The 16,043-nt window shown below is 39.2% G+C and overlaps 1 protein-coding gene across 2 annotated transcripts in view; it reads right to left on the reverse strand.

Moving 5' to 3' along the window:
- Nucleotides 1–16,043, reverse strand: part of cux2b (cut-like homeobox 2b) — a 97,149-nt gene that overhangs the window by 44,330 nt on the left and 36,776 nt on the right. For both annotated transcript variants that reach the window (XM_087796445.1, XM_087796437.1), the window contains exons 2-3: nt 13,208–13,318; nt 10,522–10,569 (exon numbers count right to left, since the gene is read on the reverse strand). In XM_087796445.1, the coding sequence (XP_087652571.1) occupies nt 10,522–10,569; nt 13,208–13,318 (159 nt within the window). The remainder of the gene's footprint in view (nt 1–10,521; nt 10,570–13,207; nt 13,319–16,043) is intronic.

Consider the following 16,043-nt stretch of genomic DNA (forward strand, 5'->3'; position numbering starts at 1 on the left):
GAGCTGTGATAACAAGTTGCCAAAGCCACAACAGTGTGTCTCCGGCTTGGCCGAGCTCATTTGTCCAAAGCCAAACAACTCATTGCGGTTCTCTGGTTGTCCCCTCAGCTCCACTCCAAGCTGGCCCCTTCTCACCATAAGAAGATGTGGTGCCCTCATGCTAAATCCACTGAGACCCAATTACAGTGACTGCAGGAGAAATCTCAAGCAGAGGCACAAAGTTATTTTGCTTTAATTGAGGATGTGTTTTAACACTATCCTCGGGCCACCATGGCCACTTTATGTCTCTGATGAAACAGCTAGCGCAGCAGTGGGACCATAAAACATATATCTGCTTGTGACAAAGAACACACTGATCTTTGGGACTTGGATATTTAAAGGGCAGTGGGGGTTATTTGAGAATTTTAGGAATTTAATAACACATTTGATTTGTGAAGGCAGAATGTGTTCAAACACAACTCGCTAAGAAGATTTTCCTTTTTTCACAGCAGCTTGTTTAATAGAGCCACTTGTTAATTAGCATTGCGCTTAATCCCTTATTAAAGAGACCCGAACTGTCAGGTCATATTATAAACAATCGGTCCTAATGTTCTTGCATGTGACATTTGGAGCCGCTATCTCTTCTAGCAAAATGTTCCCCAGGTACTTATTGGCCTACTTTACGCTGTCTTTCTTTGAATTGCCAGTTTCTTTATCATTTAGGATATTAGCCCTGACAAGCGTTCTTTGCACACAGCATAAAAGTAAAGAAAGGCTGCTTTGTTTTTTTTTTTGCAGAGGGACAGCAAGAATAGAAATTAATAATTGACACGAGCATGGAGAACTTGCAAGATCCACCTTCATGCGATATTAAATACAATTTAAAAGAAGAATGAAAGTTCAAACACTTAGCCGGCAGCAAAGTAAGTGTAACTTTTCTGCGCCTGCATTATTTAAGACGGGCTCCATCATTTTATCAATCTATCGATCTTTTTCTCCAGAAAGATGAAAATGGAAAAATAATGAGGCCGATGAACGCCGTGTAAAGAACATCAATGTGCAAAAATTTAATTATCTGTGCTGGAAAGGAAAACGTGTCTGCTGTTTTCTAAAACAAAAAGAAAGTGAGGGGAGGGAAAAAAGGAGCAGTTCATATTTTTCCCTCTCTGCATATTTTAATTACCAGATCAATCATAACTACGTACTGCCTTGCCGCGGTGAAAGGAAAATTGCAAGTCTAAATGAAAAACAATAGATTTGCTTTAAAGTCCTCACTCTTTTGAAGTCTAAATTAAAATTTCAGGTAGCTTTACAAAAGCCTTCTTCGAAAAGTTATGATATTTAATTAGTGTGTTTAGATTTGACTGGAATTAAACTTCACAGCTGAGCTTCTTGTGAAATGAACACAAGTATTCCCAGGCCCCAGTGATGAAGGGGGGGTGGGTCATCCAGGGAATTTAATCACTTCATGGGGGGACTTGTTCCCTTTGACAGAAGCTCACATTCATCTGACTTGGGCTGCCACATGCTTGATCTGAGCCTCGCTGCTCATCGGAGTGGAGAGAGAAATGTGTGTTTCCTCACTGTTGCAATTGGAACCAAGGATTTGCACCGTAGACTCTCTCCATGTTCTGGAGTCACATGAGCTTATCCTGGTTGTAGGAGCTCTGATGTTTATTTCTCCTGGCATGTCCTCCCCGGCTGCGAGCCACCGATTTCACACATTTTTATTGGCTAATTTGACTGTGCTCTTGCCAGCAGCTGAGGAAGTGCCAAGAGTCAGGGAATCTCTGCAACCGAGCTGCTGCTAGTAAGGCTGTTTCTTCAGCCTATGGGGATGCTCTCACCTGTCTCCTGTCAAGCAGTTGACCATGCTAGACCGAGGTGCGCGCCGTCTTCAAACTGCCTCTCAGATTAGCTACGTTCTTCTGCTGGTGAGGGCTGTGTGGCTCGGGGTCAGGAGAGCAGCGTGATTGCCTGTCTCTTAAGGTGACAGGAGTTTAGAAGAGCTGATTTCCCGACGAACAGACAGCCAATAGCAGCTCTGCAACCATGGCGGTGCGTGTGTCCATCCTCAAACATGGCTAACATTTGCACAGCAATGGCAGTCAGGCGTGACGTCTCCAGGCTCTAAGGTTTGTGCTGTCAGGACAGCAGAAATTAAACCTGGCACTGCAGAGCAGAATGTGCTGAAACTCATCAATTCCACATGGCTAGAGAGCCAAATGCCTATTTATAACACTCTCCCCCTCTCTCTTCTTTACCTGGTGTGCATCCCTGACTCTAAACACGCATCCATAATGATGAATACACCCAACCGGGAGGCTCAGACAGGGCATCAGTCAGGACAGGAAAACAAACACGCCAACACACACACTGTCGGATCACAGCAAACAGCAGAGAAGGGAAGAGACTGACACTTGGAAGGCTGATGGAAAGGTTCAGGCATCTCAGCATAAAAACACCCAGCACAATCACAACAATCAGTCACCGCACAAGAAATAAACAAGGCCAGTCAGATATACTACTACAAGAGGACTGATCTGCAGATGATGTATAGCTCATGGGCATGGAAAATTGCAAGTGCTGTGACCACGGAGAAAACTGGTAAGCCAAAGATGACACTCGTGGAGAACAGTGGACACTGAAGGATAGCGGTGCATTCTGGGTAGCCATGGAAAAATACACAACAAAAAATAATTGGTTAGCTGTCCTTTATGCGAATGTCCACAAGCATTCAGACCTGAATATAGCCTAAATGTTTTTTTTATTTTAAATATTGTGAAACATTTGCATGGAGGCATCGACGGCGAATTTGCTCTTCAAACTTCAAACAGGATACCTCACTTGAAAAATAAATAGTAAACTAAATCTACTATCATTTTTTTGAATGCTTAAAAAAACAATAAAATAAATACTGAGGTTGATTAAAAAATGGTTATGAATTTTAGCTTTCTTTGTTATCTTTGATGTTGTTTATTCTGGTGGTTGCTGCTTCTACTGTGAAATTCTGTGATTTCCACCTACGAATTTTGAACTTTTAACAATACTTAAAAATAGAAAAACCACTGCGCTTCCATGCAACCAGCGCAAGTTCGATTTCTGGTCAGGGAATTTGAGTTTTGCCGTGAGCCACACTCAATTCTTGAATCATAGAAGTTGTATTATTGATTGGATTCTTTACTGTATTTTTAAAAGTCATGTTTAATGAGCTATGGTCGAAATATTTTTCTGTTAGGATTAGATTAATCACTAACTTAATATTTAGTGGTAGGAAAATAACATGGACCCTTTAAATGATGCAGACTGGCTATAAGAATTATACATTGGTATATGTGTACAAAGAAACCATTTTTCTCAGTTCTCTTAGGATGAAGGATGTATGTTGAGAATGTATTTTTAACATAAACAAGTATTATTTCAGGGCTTTAATTGTCAGGATTAGAAACAAATCTCTCATAGGAAATTCTCTAAAATAGAGAAAAGTAAAAAATGATGTTTTCTGCATGAAGAGGATGTAAGTATAAATAAAATAAATTCAACAATGCAGGGGACATGAAACATCCTGGGTCCTACACACATCTCTGCCTGCTGTTTTATTTTTCACATTTCATCCTTCCCACTTTACTTTCTTTCGTATGAGAAGGACACAAGTAATAAAGCAGTAGAAGAAGCCAGTGCTTTACATGGCCCAGGAGCCCATTATGTTCTCCACAATAGGCCCGAGTTCTGGACGTGCTGTGAATAGCTAATGGCCTGAAGAACCTGAGTCGGGTCTGCTGCTCAATGAGCCCGCTATGGACAAGCAGAGAGTGGCATTAGTGGTCCCAGACAGGGCAGTGCTAGTCGTAGCCAGGGAAGCATAGAAAAGGTTTAATATAATGTAGGAGATGAAATAGGTACCTGCCAAAAAAGAATTGCCATAAAAAATGTATGGTGCAGCTTTCCACTGTTTGACAATGATTTCGTCCTTCGAAATGAAACAATGTGATAATAATAGTCGGTTTCAATGGTTCAGTCTCATTGAAAAAGCATTGACGAAGTTTAAATGACCGTTAATACACCAAATGTATCTCTAGTTAATTATGAAGAAAACAGCCTCAGAATTAGTATAACATTCCCACATCTTGTAGTGTATGTGTTATGCTTCTTGTCTGATGTAGCTGGGATTATTTCAAACATCTCTCCCCCCTGACCTTGGAGTATAAAGAATAATAGATGGAAGAAAATGGATGGGTTGTATTCTAGCTTTATTAAGTCTTTCGTCCCGCCAGAACCAGCAAAACTACTAACAACAAAATGTTGTATACATACCACGAAACACACACACATACATACTGTATATGTATGGATATATATTATTTGTTTATTTATTGTCTTAAATACAATAAAAACAAAGGCGAATAAACAAATATATAATAAACATTAATATTCTGCTATTATCATTGTTGTGTAATCTATGTGTCATTACTTATATTTTGATAATAAATTTCATAATTTTATGGATTGATCTGTCAAAAAAACATTAAAAAAAACGAAACAATGGACAGCCAAATCTCTATAATGCACTTTCCCATTTCATTGTTGTTTTTTTATTGAGCCAAACTGGACAGCTATTAAGCTACTGAGCCAATAAGTGATTCAACAGTTCCTTGAACACAACAACACTTAATAAGAACTAAGTGGAAAAACAGAAAAAATAGGTACATGTAAGTAAATTAACTTTGAAGTTTGAGGTGACTCGAAAAAAAAAAGATTTCGTAGATTTGTTGCTCTTTGTAACTAAATGACTTGTGCCTTAATCGTGTGCCTCTTTTGTAGAGTAAACAAAGTCAACACAAATATTTGATAGCCATGCTACCAGCAAGCACTTGTCCAGAAACAAGCCTATGGATTCATTATAGAAATCAAAATGTAATAAACTGAAAATATACTGCGGTAAACCACCAGGCTTCTCTTAAAACCAGCTCCTTTTATACATTCCAGCCATCCCAAGTTAGCCATCCACTCCAGCAATCTGCTGCTAATAACTGCGAGCTTTAGCCCATGATGAAGATCTGTCTTCATTGAGCTGGAAAAGCTGGTGCGTCGCCGAGCATTTTTCCTAACGGCGCAGTTCCTCATCTATGAAAGTGCCATAGAGCCTCTCAGACAATTAGGCAGGGAAAAGCTTTATGACCGTTAGACTCACTGAGAAAGCGCCACTCTCACCGCCAGCGCCGCCAGGAGCGCTGGCTCGTGCAGAAAGGTAATTACGGAGCCTCTCATAATGACACGAAGGAAGCTTGCGTCATAACACCCACAGCCTTTTATCATAGCGGCGTAATTAATTATCATCCTTTACTCTTTGATTCTTCCCACCATTCATAACATATTCATACATTCAAGAGGAATTATCATTTCCTCCAGGAGTTAATCAAAAAGAGGAAGAGCTGGTCGCCGCTCGATGGATGATCAAAGACGGTGTTTGTCGACCTATCTGTGTGGCGGGCCAGATGAGGGCGAGCCTCGCGGGGCTTTGACACTCTACCTTTATAAACTTATGAACCTTAAGTTTACTTTCAACAGAAGTAATATATATCTTACTTTGACATAATTCTGAGACAAGGATAAGACAAGTCGAGGACTTTGTGTACATGTTAGATCGTTACTAAGAAAATGTGTTTTTCCATTGTAATTGAATATTTAACATGATTAAATACAACTTGTTAAACTTTCACATCACTTTCACTTTCACAAGTATCACATGAATCATGTTGGAAGTATTTTTTTGCCCACAGGACTACCTTTATTACGCCATTGGTTTTGCTCACGTTAAATGTTAAAAAAAAGGTTTTTCTGTCAACACCCAAAAAATGACTGACAACTGTGCAATGCTGGACTATCTGCTACAACTGACCTTGACATTTGAGGCTGGCACCTGTGAAGTCTATCTGGGGGTTCAGACGATTGGTAGAAACCTCCCCGTGAAAATAAAACAAGCTTAATGTTTAAGTAAATACATTACATTAGCCAGTTAAAGTCCAGAGTAAATTCGGCCGAAGGTATGTTTGCCCAAAGTATAATTTAAGTTATTTGAACTGTGAGGTACACTGTGGTTGCCCTGTGCTTATGGGTTTACTCCGGGAACGGGAGTTTACTCGGACAGTCCAGAACAGATCTATCAAATCCTCTTAACTGCAGGTATGAGTTTTTGTGTGGATGATTGTTTGTCTATGTTTGTCCTGCAATAGGCTGGGGTCCTGTTCAGAGTGCTGCCCGCCTTTGCCCGAAGTAGCTGGGATAGAATCCAGGTCACAGGAAATAAATATACCTGAGATCAAATTGATTTGGGACTTGTAATGTTCCTGTAAATGTAATTTTTATAACCTGAATATAAGCTTTTTTTTTCTTGTCATGTGGTAGTTTCTACCAATTGTCTCAAAGCTACATACATATTCCCAATGTTTTCTTCTGTAACAGGCTTAACACCACTTTAAGATTTAACTATAACTATATAGGACTATAGATTCATTCCTAGAATTCATTAAAAAGTCATCACAAACAATAAAGGAATCCAGCAGGATAAATACAAACAAAGGAAAAATCATTTTCTTATAAAAGTCATAAAAATTAACAATATAATGGACAATTTTTGTTATATCTAAAGGGCCCTTTTTCAGCCCTGACAACGACAATAAAAGGATACCAAACTTTATTCTCAAAAACAGTTAAACTACTGCTATGGATCTATCTAAAAAATAAAAATAAATTTGGCACCAGAACAATACAGGTCTGACTGCACTACTAAAATATTTGGGTGTGCAGTGGAATAAATAAGGTCAAAATCTTCAGAGTTCACAAGTTTCTGCGTGAATATAAAACAACGCTGGCTCTCCTATAGAAGCGAGAAAACAAAAACAGGCATGAAAAGCATTGTCCCCCCCTCCCTCCTCCCTGCACTCACCTCAGGGGAGGAAACACTCATAAACAGGTGTCCGCTGGCCCCCAGTTCTCAGCGCTCTTAAAGTCGTTTGATGTTTTTGATGTCTAGTCAGCTCCATCGTACCTTGCCGCTTCATAATGAGGGCCAATAATGATTCCTGAGCTGGAGGGGTTAATGGTATGTAACCGGCAGAGCTGCTAATTACACGTTACAAACTATTTATCAGAATCTCCATCTGCGCCGACACCACAACTCTCATTGTGCACGCTAAATTACTCCACGGATTATCATTGTAGAGCAAGTTTCAGTAATTAGGGGCCCATACTGCTGTTTTCTTTTTCTAGGAGGACCGAATGACATCAAGAGGAGAGGCGAAAAAAAAGAATGGCTGGTTGATTTTAGCCTCGTCTTCATATTGGCGTTTGCCTTGGCAGCAAAACAGCGGAGATCACTCATTGTTCTTTTTCACCATCCTCAGAAGGTGTGTCCTTCGGGGAGTTCACAATCTTAAGTGAGACCGAGGTGTAAATTGCATTGAGAGTCTGCATAGTTCGGAGAGACTTCTGTTTTCTGTAGGTTCCGGCAGCGACTTAAGCGTTTGTTAGGAAAAAGAAACTTAAAACGGTGTGGTGCGCTCCCTCCGGTGATCTGTGATTTGAGAAATAACTGTCAAATCATTTCCCCTCGGCCCCAAAGGTGTGCCTGAGACCACTGAGACGTGCACCAGCCCTTCTTTCTCTCGGTAAATTTTTATTAAAATTACCTTCATTATGAGACGGTGTTCATTATAAAACCAAAATCGCCGGTCTCCCAAGGCCCGGTGGATTAATAAGGACAGCGGTGTATTTTAAGCCGTAAACTCAGCTACTCACTGTCCTTAATCTCCTTCCGACTTCACAAGGCCAAATTAACACCTCTCCTCAGCTCTGACGGGACCTCATTAGCAAACTTCCAGGGAAAGAACGAGAGGAGCAGAGCAAAAAAAAGAGGAGAAGAAGGAGGGAAGCGACCAATGACAGCCACCAGCTCTGGGATTAACCCTTTCTCCTCCTACAGAAACCACCGAAAAAGTAGGTCGGCAACGTGTTTCTAATCAGTCGCCTGGTTAGCGATAATTAGAAGTGGAGATTGGACGGGAGAAGAGTGAGAAAAGTGGGTGGGGAACATTGAAATGAAAAAGAAAAGAAAGAGGAACCTGTCATGTCGCAAACACTTCAAAGCAGCCGACTTCTGCTTCAGAAGTGGCACGATGAGGGTCCAAATTCCGCAAGGAGCTCCTCTGGGCCCGCAAACTGGAAGTGGGGGCGTTGAGGACCCAGTTATTCTTTATATCTTTGCATCAACACATACTTGGGGCCTTTTCAATCATTCAACGCCTGTACAGTGCAGCTGGAGGGACACAAACAAGAAGTTCCTCACTCCAGCTTCTCCTCCTTCAGCAGCAGCAGCAGGTCCAGGTCCCAACGCTCACATCGAGGTCGGGCAGACAACCACTGGGTAAAGTTCACGAGTCTCCGCGAGCAGCTTGACATTACCAATAAGGTCAAAGTGTGTCAGAAACACACCAGAGGATTTTATTATTATGACATGTGGAGAATTGTACTGCACCAATAGCTTTAAGTCATACACACAGAGGTTTCTGCAGGTTTCAATTCTCCTCACATGTAACACCAGTAATACCAGGGGTGGGCAAGTAAAATTCTTCAAGGGCCACGTTAAATTCTGTGAATGTTGTTAAGGGCCGTCAAGCAAAAAGAAAGATGAAAAAAATCCCTTAAAAAGAAGGACATGTGCCATGACATTTAATAAGCTAAATAAGCTGCAATTGTATTCTTGTAAAGATGAGTTTTTTTCAAAACATTTCTTCAATTAACTTTAAAAAAAAATGTTTTAAGGGGTTTGATAGATACACAAAAAATTACACACAAAAAGGAGGGAAGTGTCAAATCAAAATGGTGAAGTGACCAAATTGACCACATATGGTCCTTTGTATTTATTTTTGTCGACCATGTGAGTATAAAGTGAAACGGAAAATTAATTGATTGCATTTAAATTTACCAGTTTATTTGGTACTTTTGAATAAACCTTTTTTTTTTCTTTGTACACATTCTGTGTATGAATGTGAGAGTAAATTGAGTTGTTGAATTTAACTATTTAAATAGTTGCAATCTTACTTATGTTTCTTGTCCCACATAATAAAAATGTTCATTAGATGTTTCATTATTACTCACACGATCTGATTTTCAATGAGCAAGCAGAGGAAAGAGAAACCTCAGAAACCTCTTCATGGGGAACATAAAGGTGTCACCTGGCCCAGCGGGGGACATACTCTTTCTATTTGTACTGGGTCTGCCCCAAGAGTTGGACATGCCTGGAACACCTCTGAGGGTCCAGGAGGCAAAGGTTTTCAAGATAAAGAGTGAGAGATATTAACTTGTGCTGGGTCCAACCCTGGTCCTCCACCCAGCTTCTCTTTAGCCCCCTTTAACTGGCCTCAAACCTAATATATTTATTCATGTGCAGAGTAAAGTGCCTCATCAGGCTTCTTGTTGGTTTATTTCTCACTTCATAAGCCAGTAGAAGAAGCACAAGAGGGACCAGAGGAAACCAAGAGAGGCCAGTAGCTAACAAGAAAAAAATCATGGCTCATTATCAGCCATCTATTTTATCTATTCTGAAACGTCTCCAGACTCCCAGTTGTCAGACATCAATGCTGCTTAAATGAATCCTGTGGGCTCCTGTTTGCACTATAACGACATGGACGGGTGCTTCTGATATTTGTGCAACTTTACAGTTGGAGCAATTGAATTAGCACTCAAATCAGCCACAGAGTGATGCGGGTATTGAATCTGATGGCTCTTGCCAGGGAACACGCTTGCTTGGCCATAGTCAATTTTGAAGCATTAAAAAAGAAGCTGCCAATAATCACTTCCTCCAGAACTGAACAATCCATGCTGAGTGTTCTCATGTTTACCGATGATTGGGCTTTCAAGTTAGCACTGAGCAGGAGTTTAAGAGGGGAGAGCGAGACTGGAAACATATTTGCGGTATCATTTCCATAAGCCTCTGCTTTGCGGACCATAACACAGTGCACAAATGTGATTTATGACCTTGGTTTAATGGCTGGAGCAGAGACTTGGTGGGTATCAGATGACTTTTTCAATATGGCCACGTCAGAGAGGGGGCACGTTGAATGCACCATCACAACAGGAAATGAGAGCTTGTCTCGGCCAAGAAAATATGAGAAGCCCGATATCTGATCATCTAATGGCAGATAGATGCTACTTCACTTTGACAGAATAGGCATCAGTCAATAAGCGCCAGATGAGCAGGGAGATGAGACGTATGCTACGGAATCCTTCACCAGATTCGTCCGATCCATCAATCCTCCAATCTGTGACAACGTTTGTTTATATAAAATATCTCTGCTCACTATTAAATGTTCACTCTTAAAGAAACCCTACAAAGGTTTTATATATCTTAAGGACACTATAACAGCTTCAAAGCTGACTTTAAAAGTTAATACCATTGACTGTAATGATGAGTGTTACAAAGAGTGTTCATCTCTGATCATTTTTATTTCTAAACATCTTTAAAAGCCTACGTCCTTGACTCACCTGGGCTTGGAAACTCTTGAGAACAGGTGCCACCATCTCCCGCACTTCCTAAATAGAGAAAAATAATCAAAATAACATGATTGTTTTTGTTGCACAACGGATACCTCACCACAGGACTGACTGAATACTATAATGAACCAATGTATCTGTTTTTATCAGTCTGTAAGAAAAATAACTAAAAGCTTTAACTTAGTTTAAATACATTTTCTACAAAATCTATTAAGATTTTCTCAGTCACTTGTATGGCTGTGGAATTAAACAAAAAAATAAAAAGTGACCAAATGTGATAATGTTTTTCACAATGATGTGGGATTGCTTAAATCCAAATGGCTTTGACGGTACAACCTACCTATCATGACAGGTGTCTAAAGAAACAAAAAACAAGATTGATACACTATTCGCTACATCTGAAGAAACAGGTTTGTTACTGGTCAATAACATGTTATTTATAGATTGTTATTTTCATCATGATTTAATCATGTAAAACGACTGATCAGCAACCTGCCTCTGCTGATATGTCTCCCCAAATTTATCATGTTTTTATGTGGTTCATTATGTTCATGAAGCAAAAAGCCATTTCCTCTCTTTGAAAGTTTAATTTCAGTGGCTGATACATGATCACAAACACAAAGGGCCGTGAAAACGGACAAGAAAATAATCTTGAGACTAAACTGAGTTCCTTAGGAACGAGGCTGTACTAGTAAATGGATTGATTCAGTCATACTATCTTTAATACATTTTCTAATAGCATATGGCAATGTTTATGGTATATATATTATTATTTTAAAGTTGGAATATATGTATTTTATTGTGTGGATTATATTCAAATAAGCGTCAACATTATGAACTATAATAATGAACTACAATTATAAAATGTTGGTTTGCATATCATTTAAAAGAAAGAGTTATTTTGGGTGTGTATTGCAATACTGAATACCTGTGAGATTTGTTCTTGGAGAAAGTGGATATTAGTTTACAAACCAAAGGGGGTTTGAGTGGGCATGTTTGAAAAATGGGGCTTTCCACTAGCTTGAGTTAGAGCTGAGGATCCTGGCGAGTGTGAGCTCCCACCGCCTCAGGTGAAGAGGATTGTGCTGCCACTGATGACAGCCTGATCCTGTCTTAAACGCCTGTATTATACTGACACGATTACAGCGCTATGCTACTTCCTGCCAGTGGAGAGATCCAGCGTCAAATGGCTTCAAGAGCATTATTTAAGATGTTAAATATTGTATCAGCGTCAATAGATGATTTCAAAGAAGAGAGGGTCAGTATGGGGTCTGTGTCGATCTTCATTCTGCTTTAGCTTTTTATTAATGCCCATCATTCCAATTTAATTCAACTGCCGGTTGGGTGGGATGAGTTTTGGCAGGACGTTTTATGTAAAACTGAACGGGGTTGAAATGTGGCAGATTTTTCTCAATGTGAGAGCTTTTTCTGTAAATGCTCACGGACGAAGATCAGTATAATTTTATTACTGCCACAGACTGAGCAACAATAAGGGCAAATTAATCAGTCAATTGGTGCTTTCGGAAAAATACCAATGTTTGCTAGATCTTTCGAGAAAGAAAAATGTTGACTTTTTCAGCAGTGCTCAGGGGGGTAAAATAGTTATCTATTTCAATAAAATACAAACAAATGTAATTTACAGGATTTATTTAGTTTTTAGGATGACATTTATTTCAATGAAGAGTGTACGATTGAGAGATTAAAAACTGGTATTAAAAGGAATAAGATAAACATTATTTACATCTCAATTTAAACTGTAAAGAAACTGTAAACACTCCTCACAGTGTTGAAATATCAGAAAAAGCTAAGTGAATTATTATTTTCCTCAGCACATCAGGTCATCACTCACTCAACTAGATGGTGCGGGACAAAACAGCGATTCACCACATGTGGGATGTTATCTTCAGCTTCTTGCTGTTAACCTAGTTTCAACTCATCAAAAACAAGTTGATTCACCCTGAAACTTGTTGTAGATAGGTAGCGGGAGAAATAAGATGGTGTTCAAACCAAAATCTAGGCTTTGTTAAAAATCATGTGAAAGATTAGAGAATGTTTTTTTCCTTTTAGAATCACACACATTACATTATGTTTTATTTTAAAAATAATGATGTGTATCAATATAGATGTAATAGTAATGATAAAACTTGGATCCATAAAATAACAATCATCATCATTAAATTATATATTATTGAAATATTATGAAACATGTACATTTCACTGCTTTCTTTAAACAATATTTTTAGAATATAATAGAACGTTAATAGGCTGTTTTCTATGCTAATGGAAAATTGATAATAATAAAAGTTTAAAAAAAATTGTTGGAAGAAACAACATTAAACGACAGCCAAAGTAACATAAAAGGTTAAATAAAATTACATTTTCTAATTAATTTAAACTTTCAATGTTCCCTATAAACAACATATGTTGTTTCACAGAAAAGGCAGACGAAAAAAAATGTTTTTCTCACTGTGTGTATGTAATATTCAGTAGTGACTGAAGAGGCTGATACGGGCTATCAAACAGCTACTTATCATGTAAGCAGATGCTCATCCATAAAAACATAGTTTGGAGATTTAAAGCCTTCAATATACACAAAAGAAATGTGTAGCTGTATTTGGTATCTCAGGTGATGCAGCAGGAATGTGGGGGTGGTGGAGGTGTGGAGACGGAGGCTCACCTCGGGTACATTTCTCTTGAACTCCCTGCTCAGCTCCACCAGATGTTTATGGGAATGCTCGCTCTCCTCTTGTCGCCCCGCCAGCTCAGACGCCACCGAGTTCAGCTCCCTCTGCAAACAGAGCAAAGACAGAAGCACGGTGAGAGGAAGGGAGTACAGAGAGTAGAGCTTTGGAGTCCACATAAATAAAAATTCACTGCTGAATATTAACAACGTAATCCTTCATGATCTCACAGCAGTAATACTTACAGCTAGCCCTGGCCCATAAATAATTAAGCCAAAATAAATCCAATGCCGACAGTAGCAGAAGGCCTTTTAGATAATCAGTATTTGAAATAATCAATACACTTGCAACAACTATAGAGCAATAGCGAGCAGGAGGGAGAGCAGGCGGGGGCGGGGGTGAGTCACGTGCAGAGACCCAATAACCTGACAAACATTCTTATGGAGGAATAAAGCTTCCTTCTAAAACCAAGGGCGGATTTTAAGCCCGGCCGAGACCTAATTCAAACATACAAACGCTGAGCCTGCTGTCGTCATTACCACAGGTCAGATCCATTTTCAGCCTCTTTCCAATCTCTCTTGCATCGCTCGCATCCCTCCATATATTGATCCTGCAGAGATTTTCAATACATGGCAGCTTTAACCAAATTACCCTTTTTGCAACAACAACATCCCTGATCAGCGATCCATTAATGTCTCTGCACTTGACTTGTTTACATGTCTGGATGTATGAAATGAGAGCTGCACCCAGCTGACATGTCTGATCCACTATTCAAAGCTGTCGGTGAAGCCCGGCCCTTCATCAGAACCTTGCATTCATGCTGGACTCGGCTGCACTGCATGCCATCCACAAATCCGATATTATCGATCAGTCATCCAATTCCCGGCTCTTTCAGCACAGTGGAAAAAAATAAAGGAAAGCAGATTCAACTGCTGAGCAGCAGTGGAAGAGACATTCAGCTCCTCTTCATTTTGTCTCAGAAGTGATGATGTTCCTGTAAGTACTGGGATATACTAAAAAAGAAAAAGTAAAGTCAGAGATTCAATTACCATCGTGCCTTTTCCGGGTGACGTGGGGAAATTAAATTGACTGTGTTTTAATTAATCTGCTCTCTTACTTAAAGGCAATTTAATAAATTATCAGACGCTGAGAAAAGAAAGAAAATGAGGGGATGAAACTTCAACCTCAGTGGCCTCGTGGGATGATGACTGTCTGTCGGTCAGAGGAGTGGGCCGTTAATTGAAGGGCTGCTGGTTCAAGTCCCAGGACTGATGACGAGGAGCAGCTTTAAGATTGCGAGAGAGTAATATGTTCACTTTTATTTTCCATCAAGACAGTCGGAGTAGAAAGTTTTGCGTGGTTTTATCATTTTGTTAAATAAAAGTAATTTCATTTTGTCTCTAATGGTGGAGGTCAAAATAAAGTACTCTGAGAAACTTCTGAACAGTTGACTCATTCTTTCAACATTCAGTATAGACTGAAATTTGTGTAAATGCAAGCTTTAAAATAAATCATGTGTTTTATATTTTGACGATCGGTAGGTAAAGAACTAGTAACATAGTCAGTCAAGTACTCTACGCTAACATAGATGCAGGTCGGAAACAAAATGCAGGAAGTAGATATGTTGTTGCTACAATTTGCCAAAGAAAAAATGCCAAGAAACACCAGTATTAAGGTCTGATTCCCACTAAGAATTTCACTTTATAAATACGTCAAGCAGCTAAGTAAAGAGGCTCTAATCGGTAATATTGCCTCTGAAGGAGCTGCCAATGTGGGTGAAAAGGTCCGTGACATCAGAGGATAAGGCGACAGGACTTTCTACATTCCTTTACAGTCCATCCTGGATGAGCCTTCCTGGAGATTAGCGAGTGGGCTTTTACAGTCCCGCCAACCCCGAGATTCAAATGGCCTCAGTCAAACTAATCTTGGCAAGAGAAAATTCCTCCAGAAGTGACTTTGAGTGGATTTTATAAGTACTTAAGATATTAGTCTGTGCAGTTATAAGTCAACCATCACTGGTGAGCTGGGTTCACTTTTCTACGGCAGTACGGACGAGAGTTTATTCTTGTAGCTGTTTACAGTACCAAGAGTACCAAGCTTTGTCGATTTCAGGAAACACCTTGCAGAAATTCTGCAATCTAATTGGTTCCTAGCAAGTGCAAAAATAATGATGTCACCTTGGACCCAAGATAAGTGAAACAGAAAAAAAACTTTATCAGGAGATCTAATTTTTAAGTGCAATAATTGCTCTCAATTGTAAAACAAATTGGGTTAATGGAAACATTAGACAAATTTGGTTTTACTATCTCGACTATTTTCTATCTTTAGGTAAGTGATTTGCGCATTGGTTCGTTATAACAGTCACCAGTAGTTCCAATAAAAGGACCATATGTCAACTGCCTCACTTGCAAGTTTTAAATAACTGATTTAAGTGTAATTAACATCTCTTATTACCACGATGAAACATGTTATGAAATGGTTGGTTTATATATTTAAAACAAGAGGATTATTTTAAGAATAAAAAAACTTATGACAAATGCTTTTTAAACAAAATCAAGAGTAAATCTGCTTATAAAGCTTAAATATGTCTCCACATTCACTGTGACAAAAATAAATTGTTTTAATCATTCCAAAAATGAGCTGTTTCAACAACCAGACATTCTTTGTGACAGAGTATAAGAAAGCAAATATGATCTACTTTAAAGAGGCAATACGGAAAGTTGAACATTTTGATTTGTTTGACTTTTTGATTTGTTCTGTAACGATTGGTTTACTTTGAAGGGTCATGATTCATGTAGAAGAACTCTCTAGCTATTATTTTAATTATGCTCT

This window comes from Callionymus lyra, chromosome 1 (assembly GCF_982586985.1).
Source record: "Callionymus lyra chromosome 1, fCalLyr1.hap1.1, whole genome shotgun sequence".
NCBI lineage: Eukaryota > Metazoa > Chordata > Actinopteri > Syngnathiformes > Callionymidae > Callionymus > Callionymus lyra.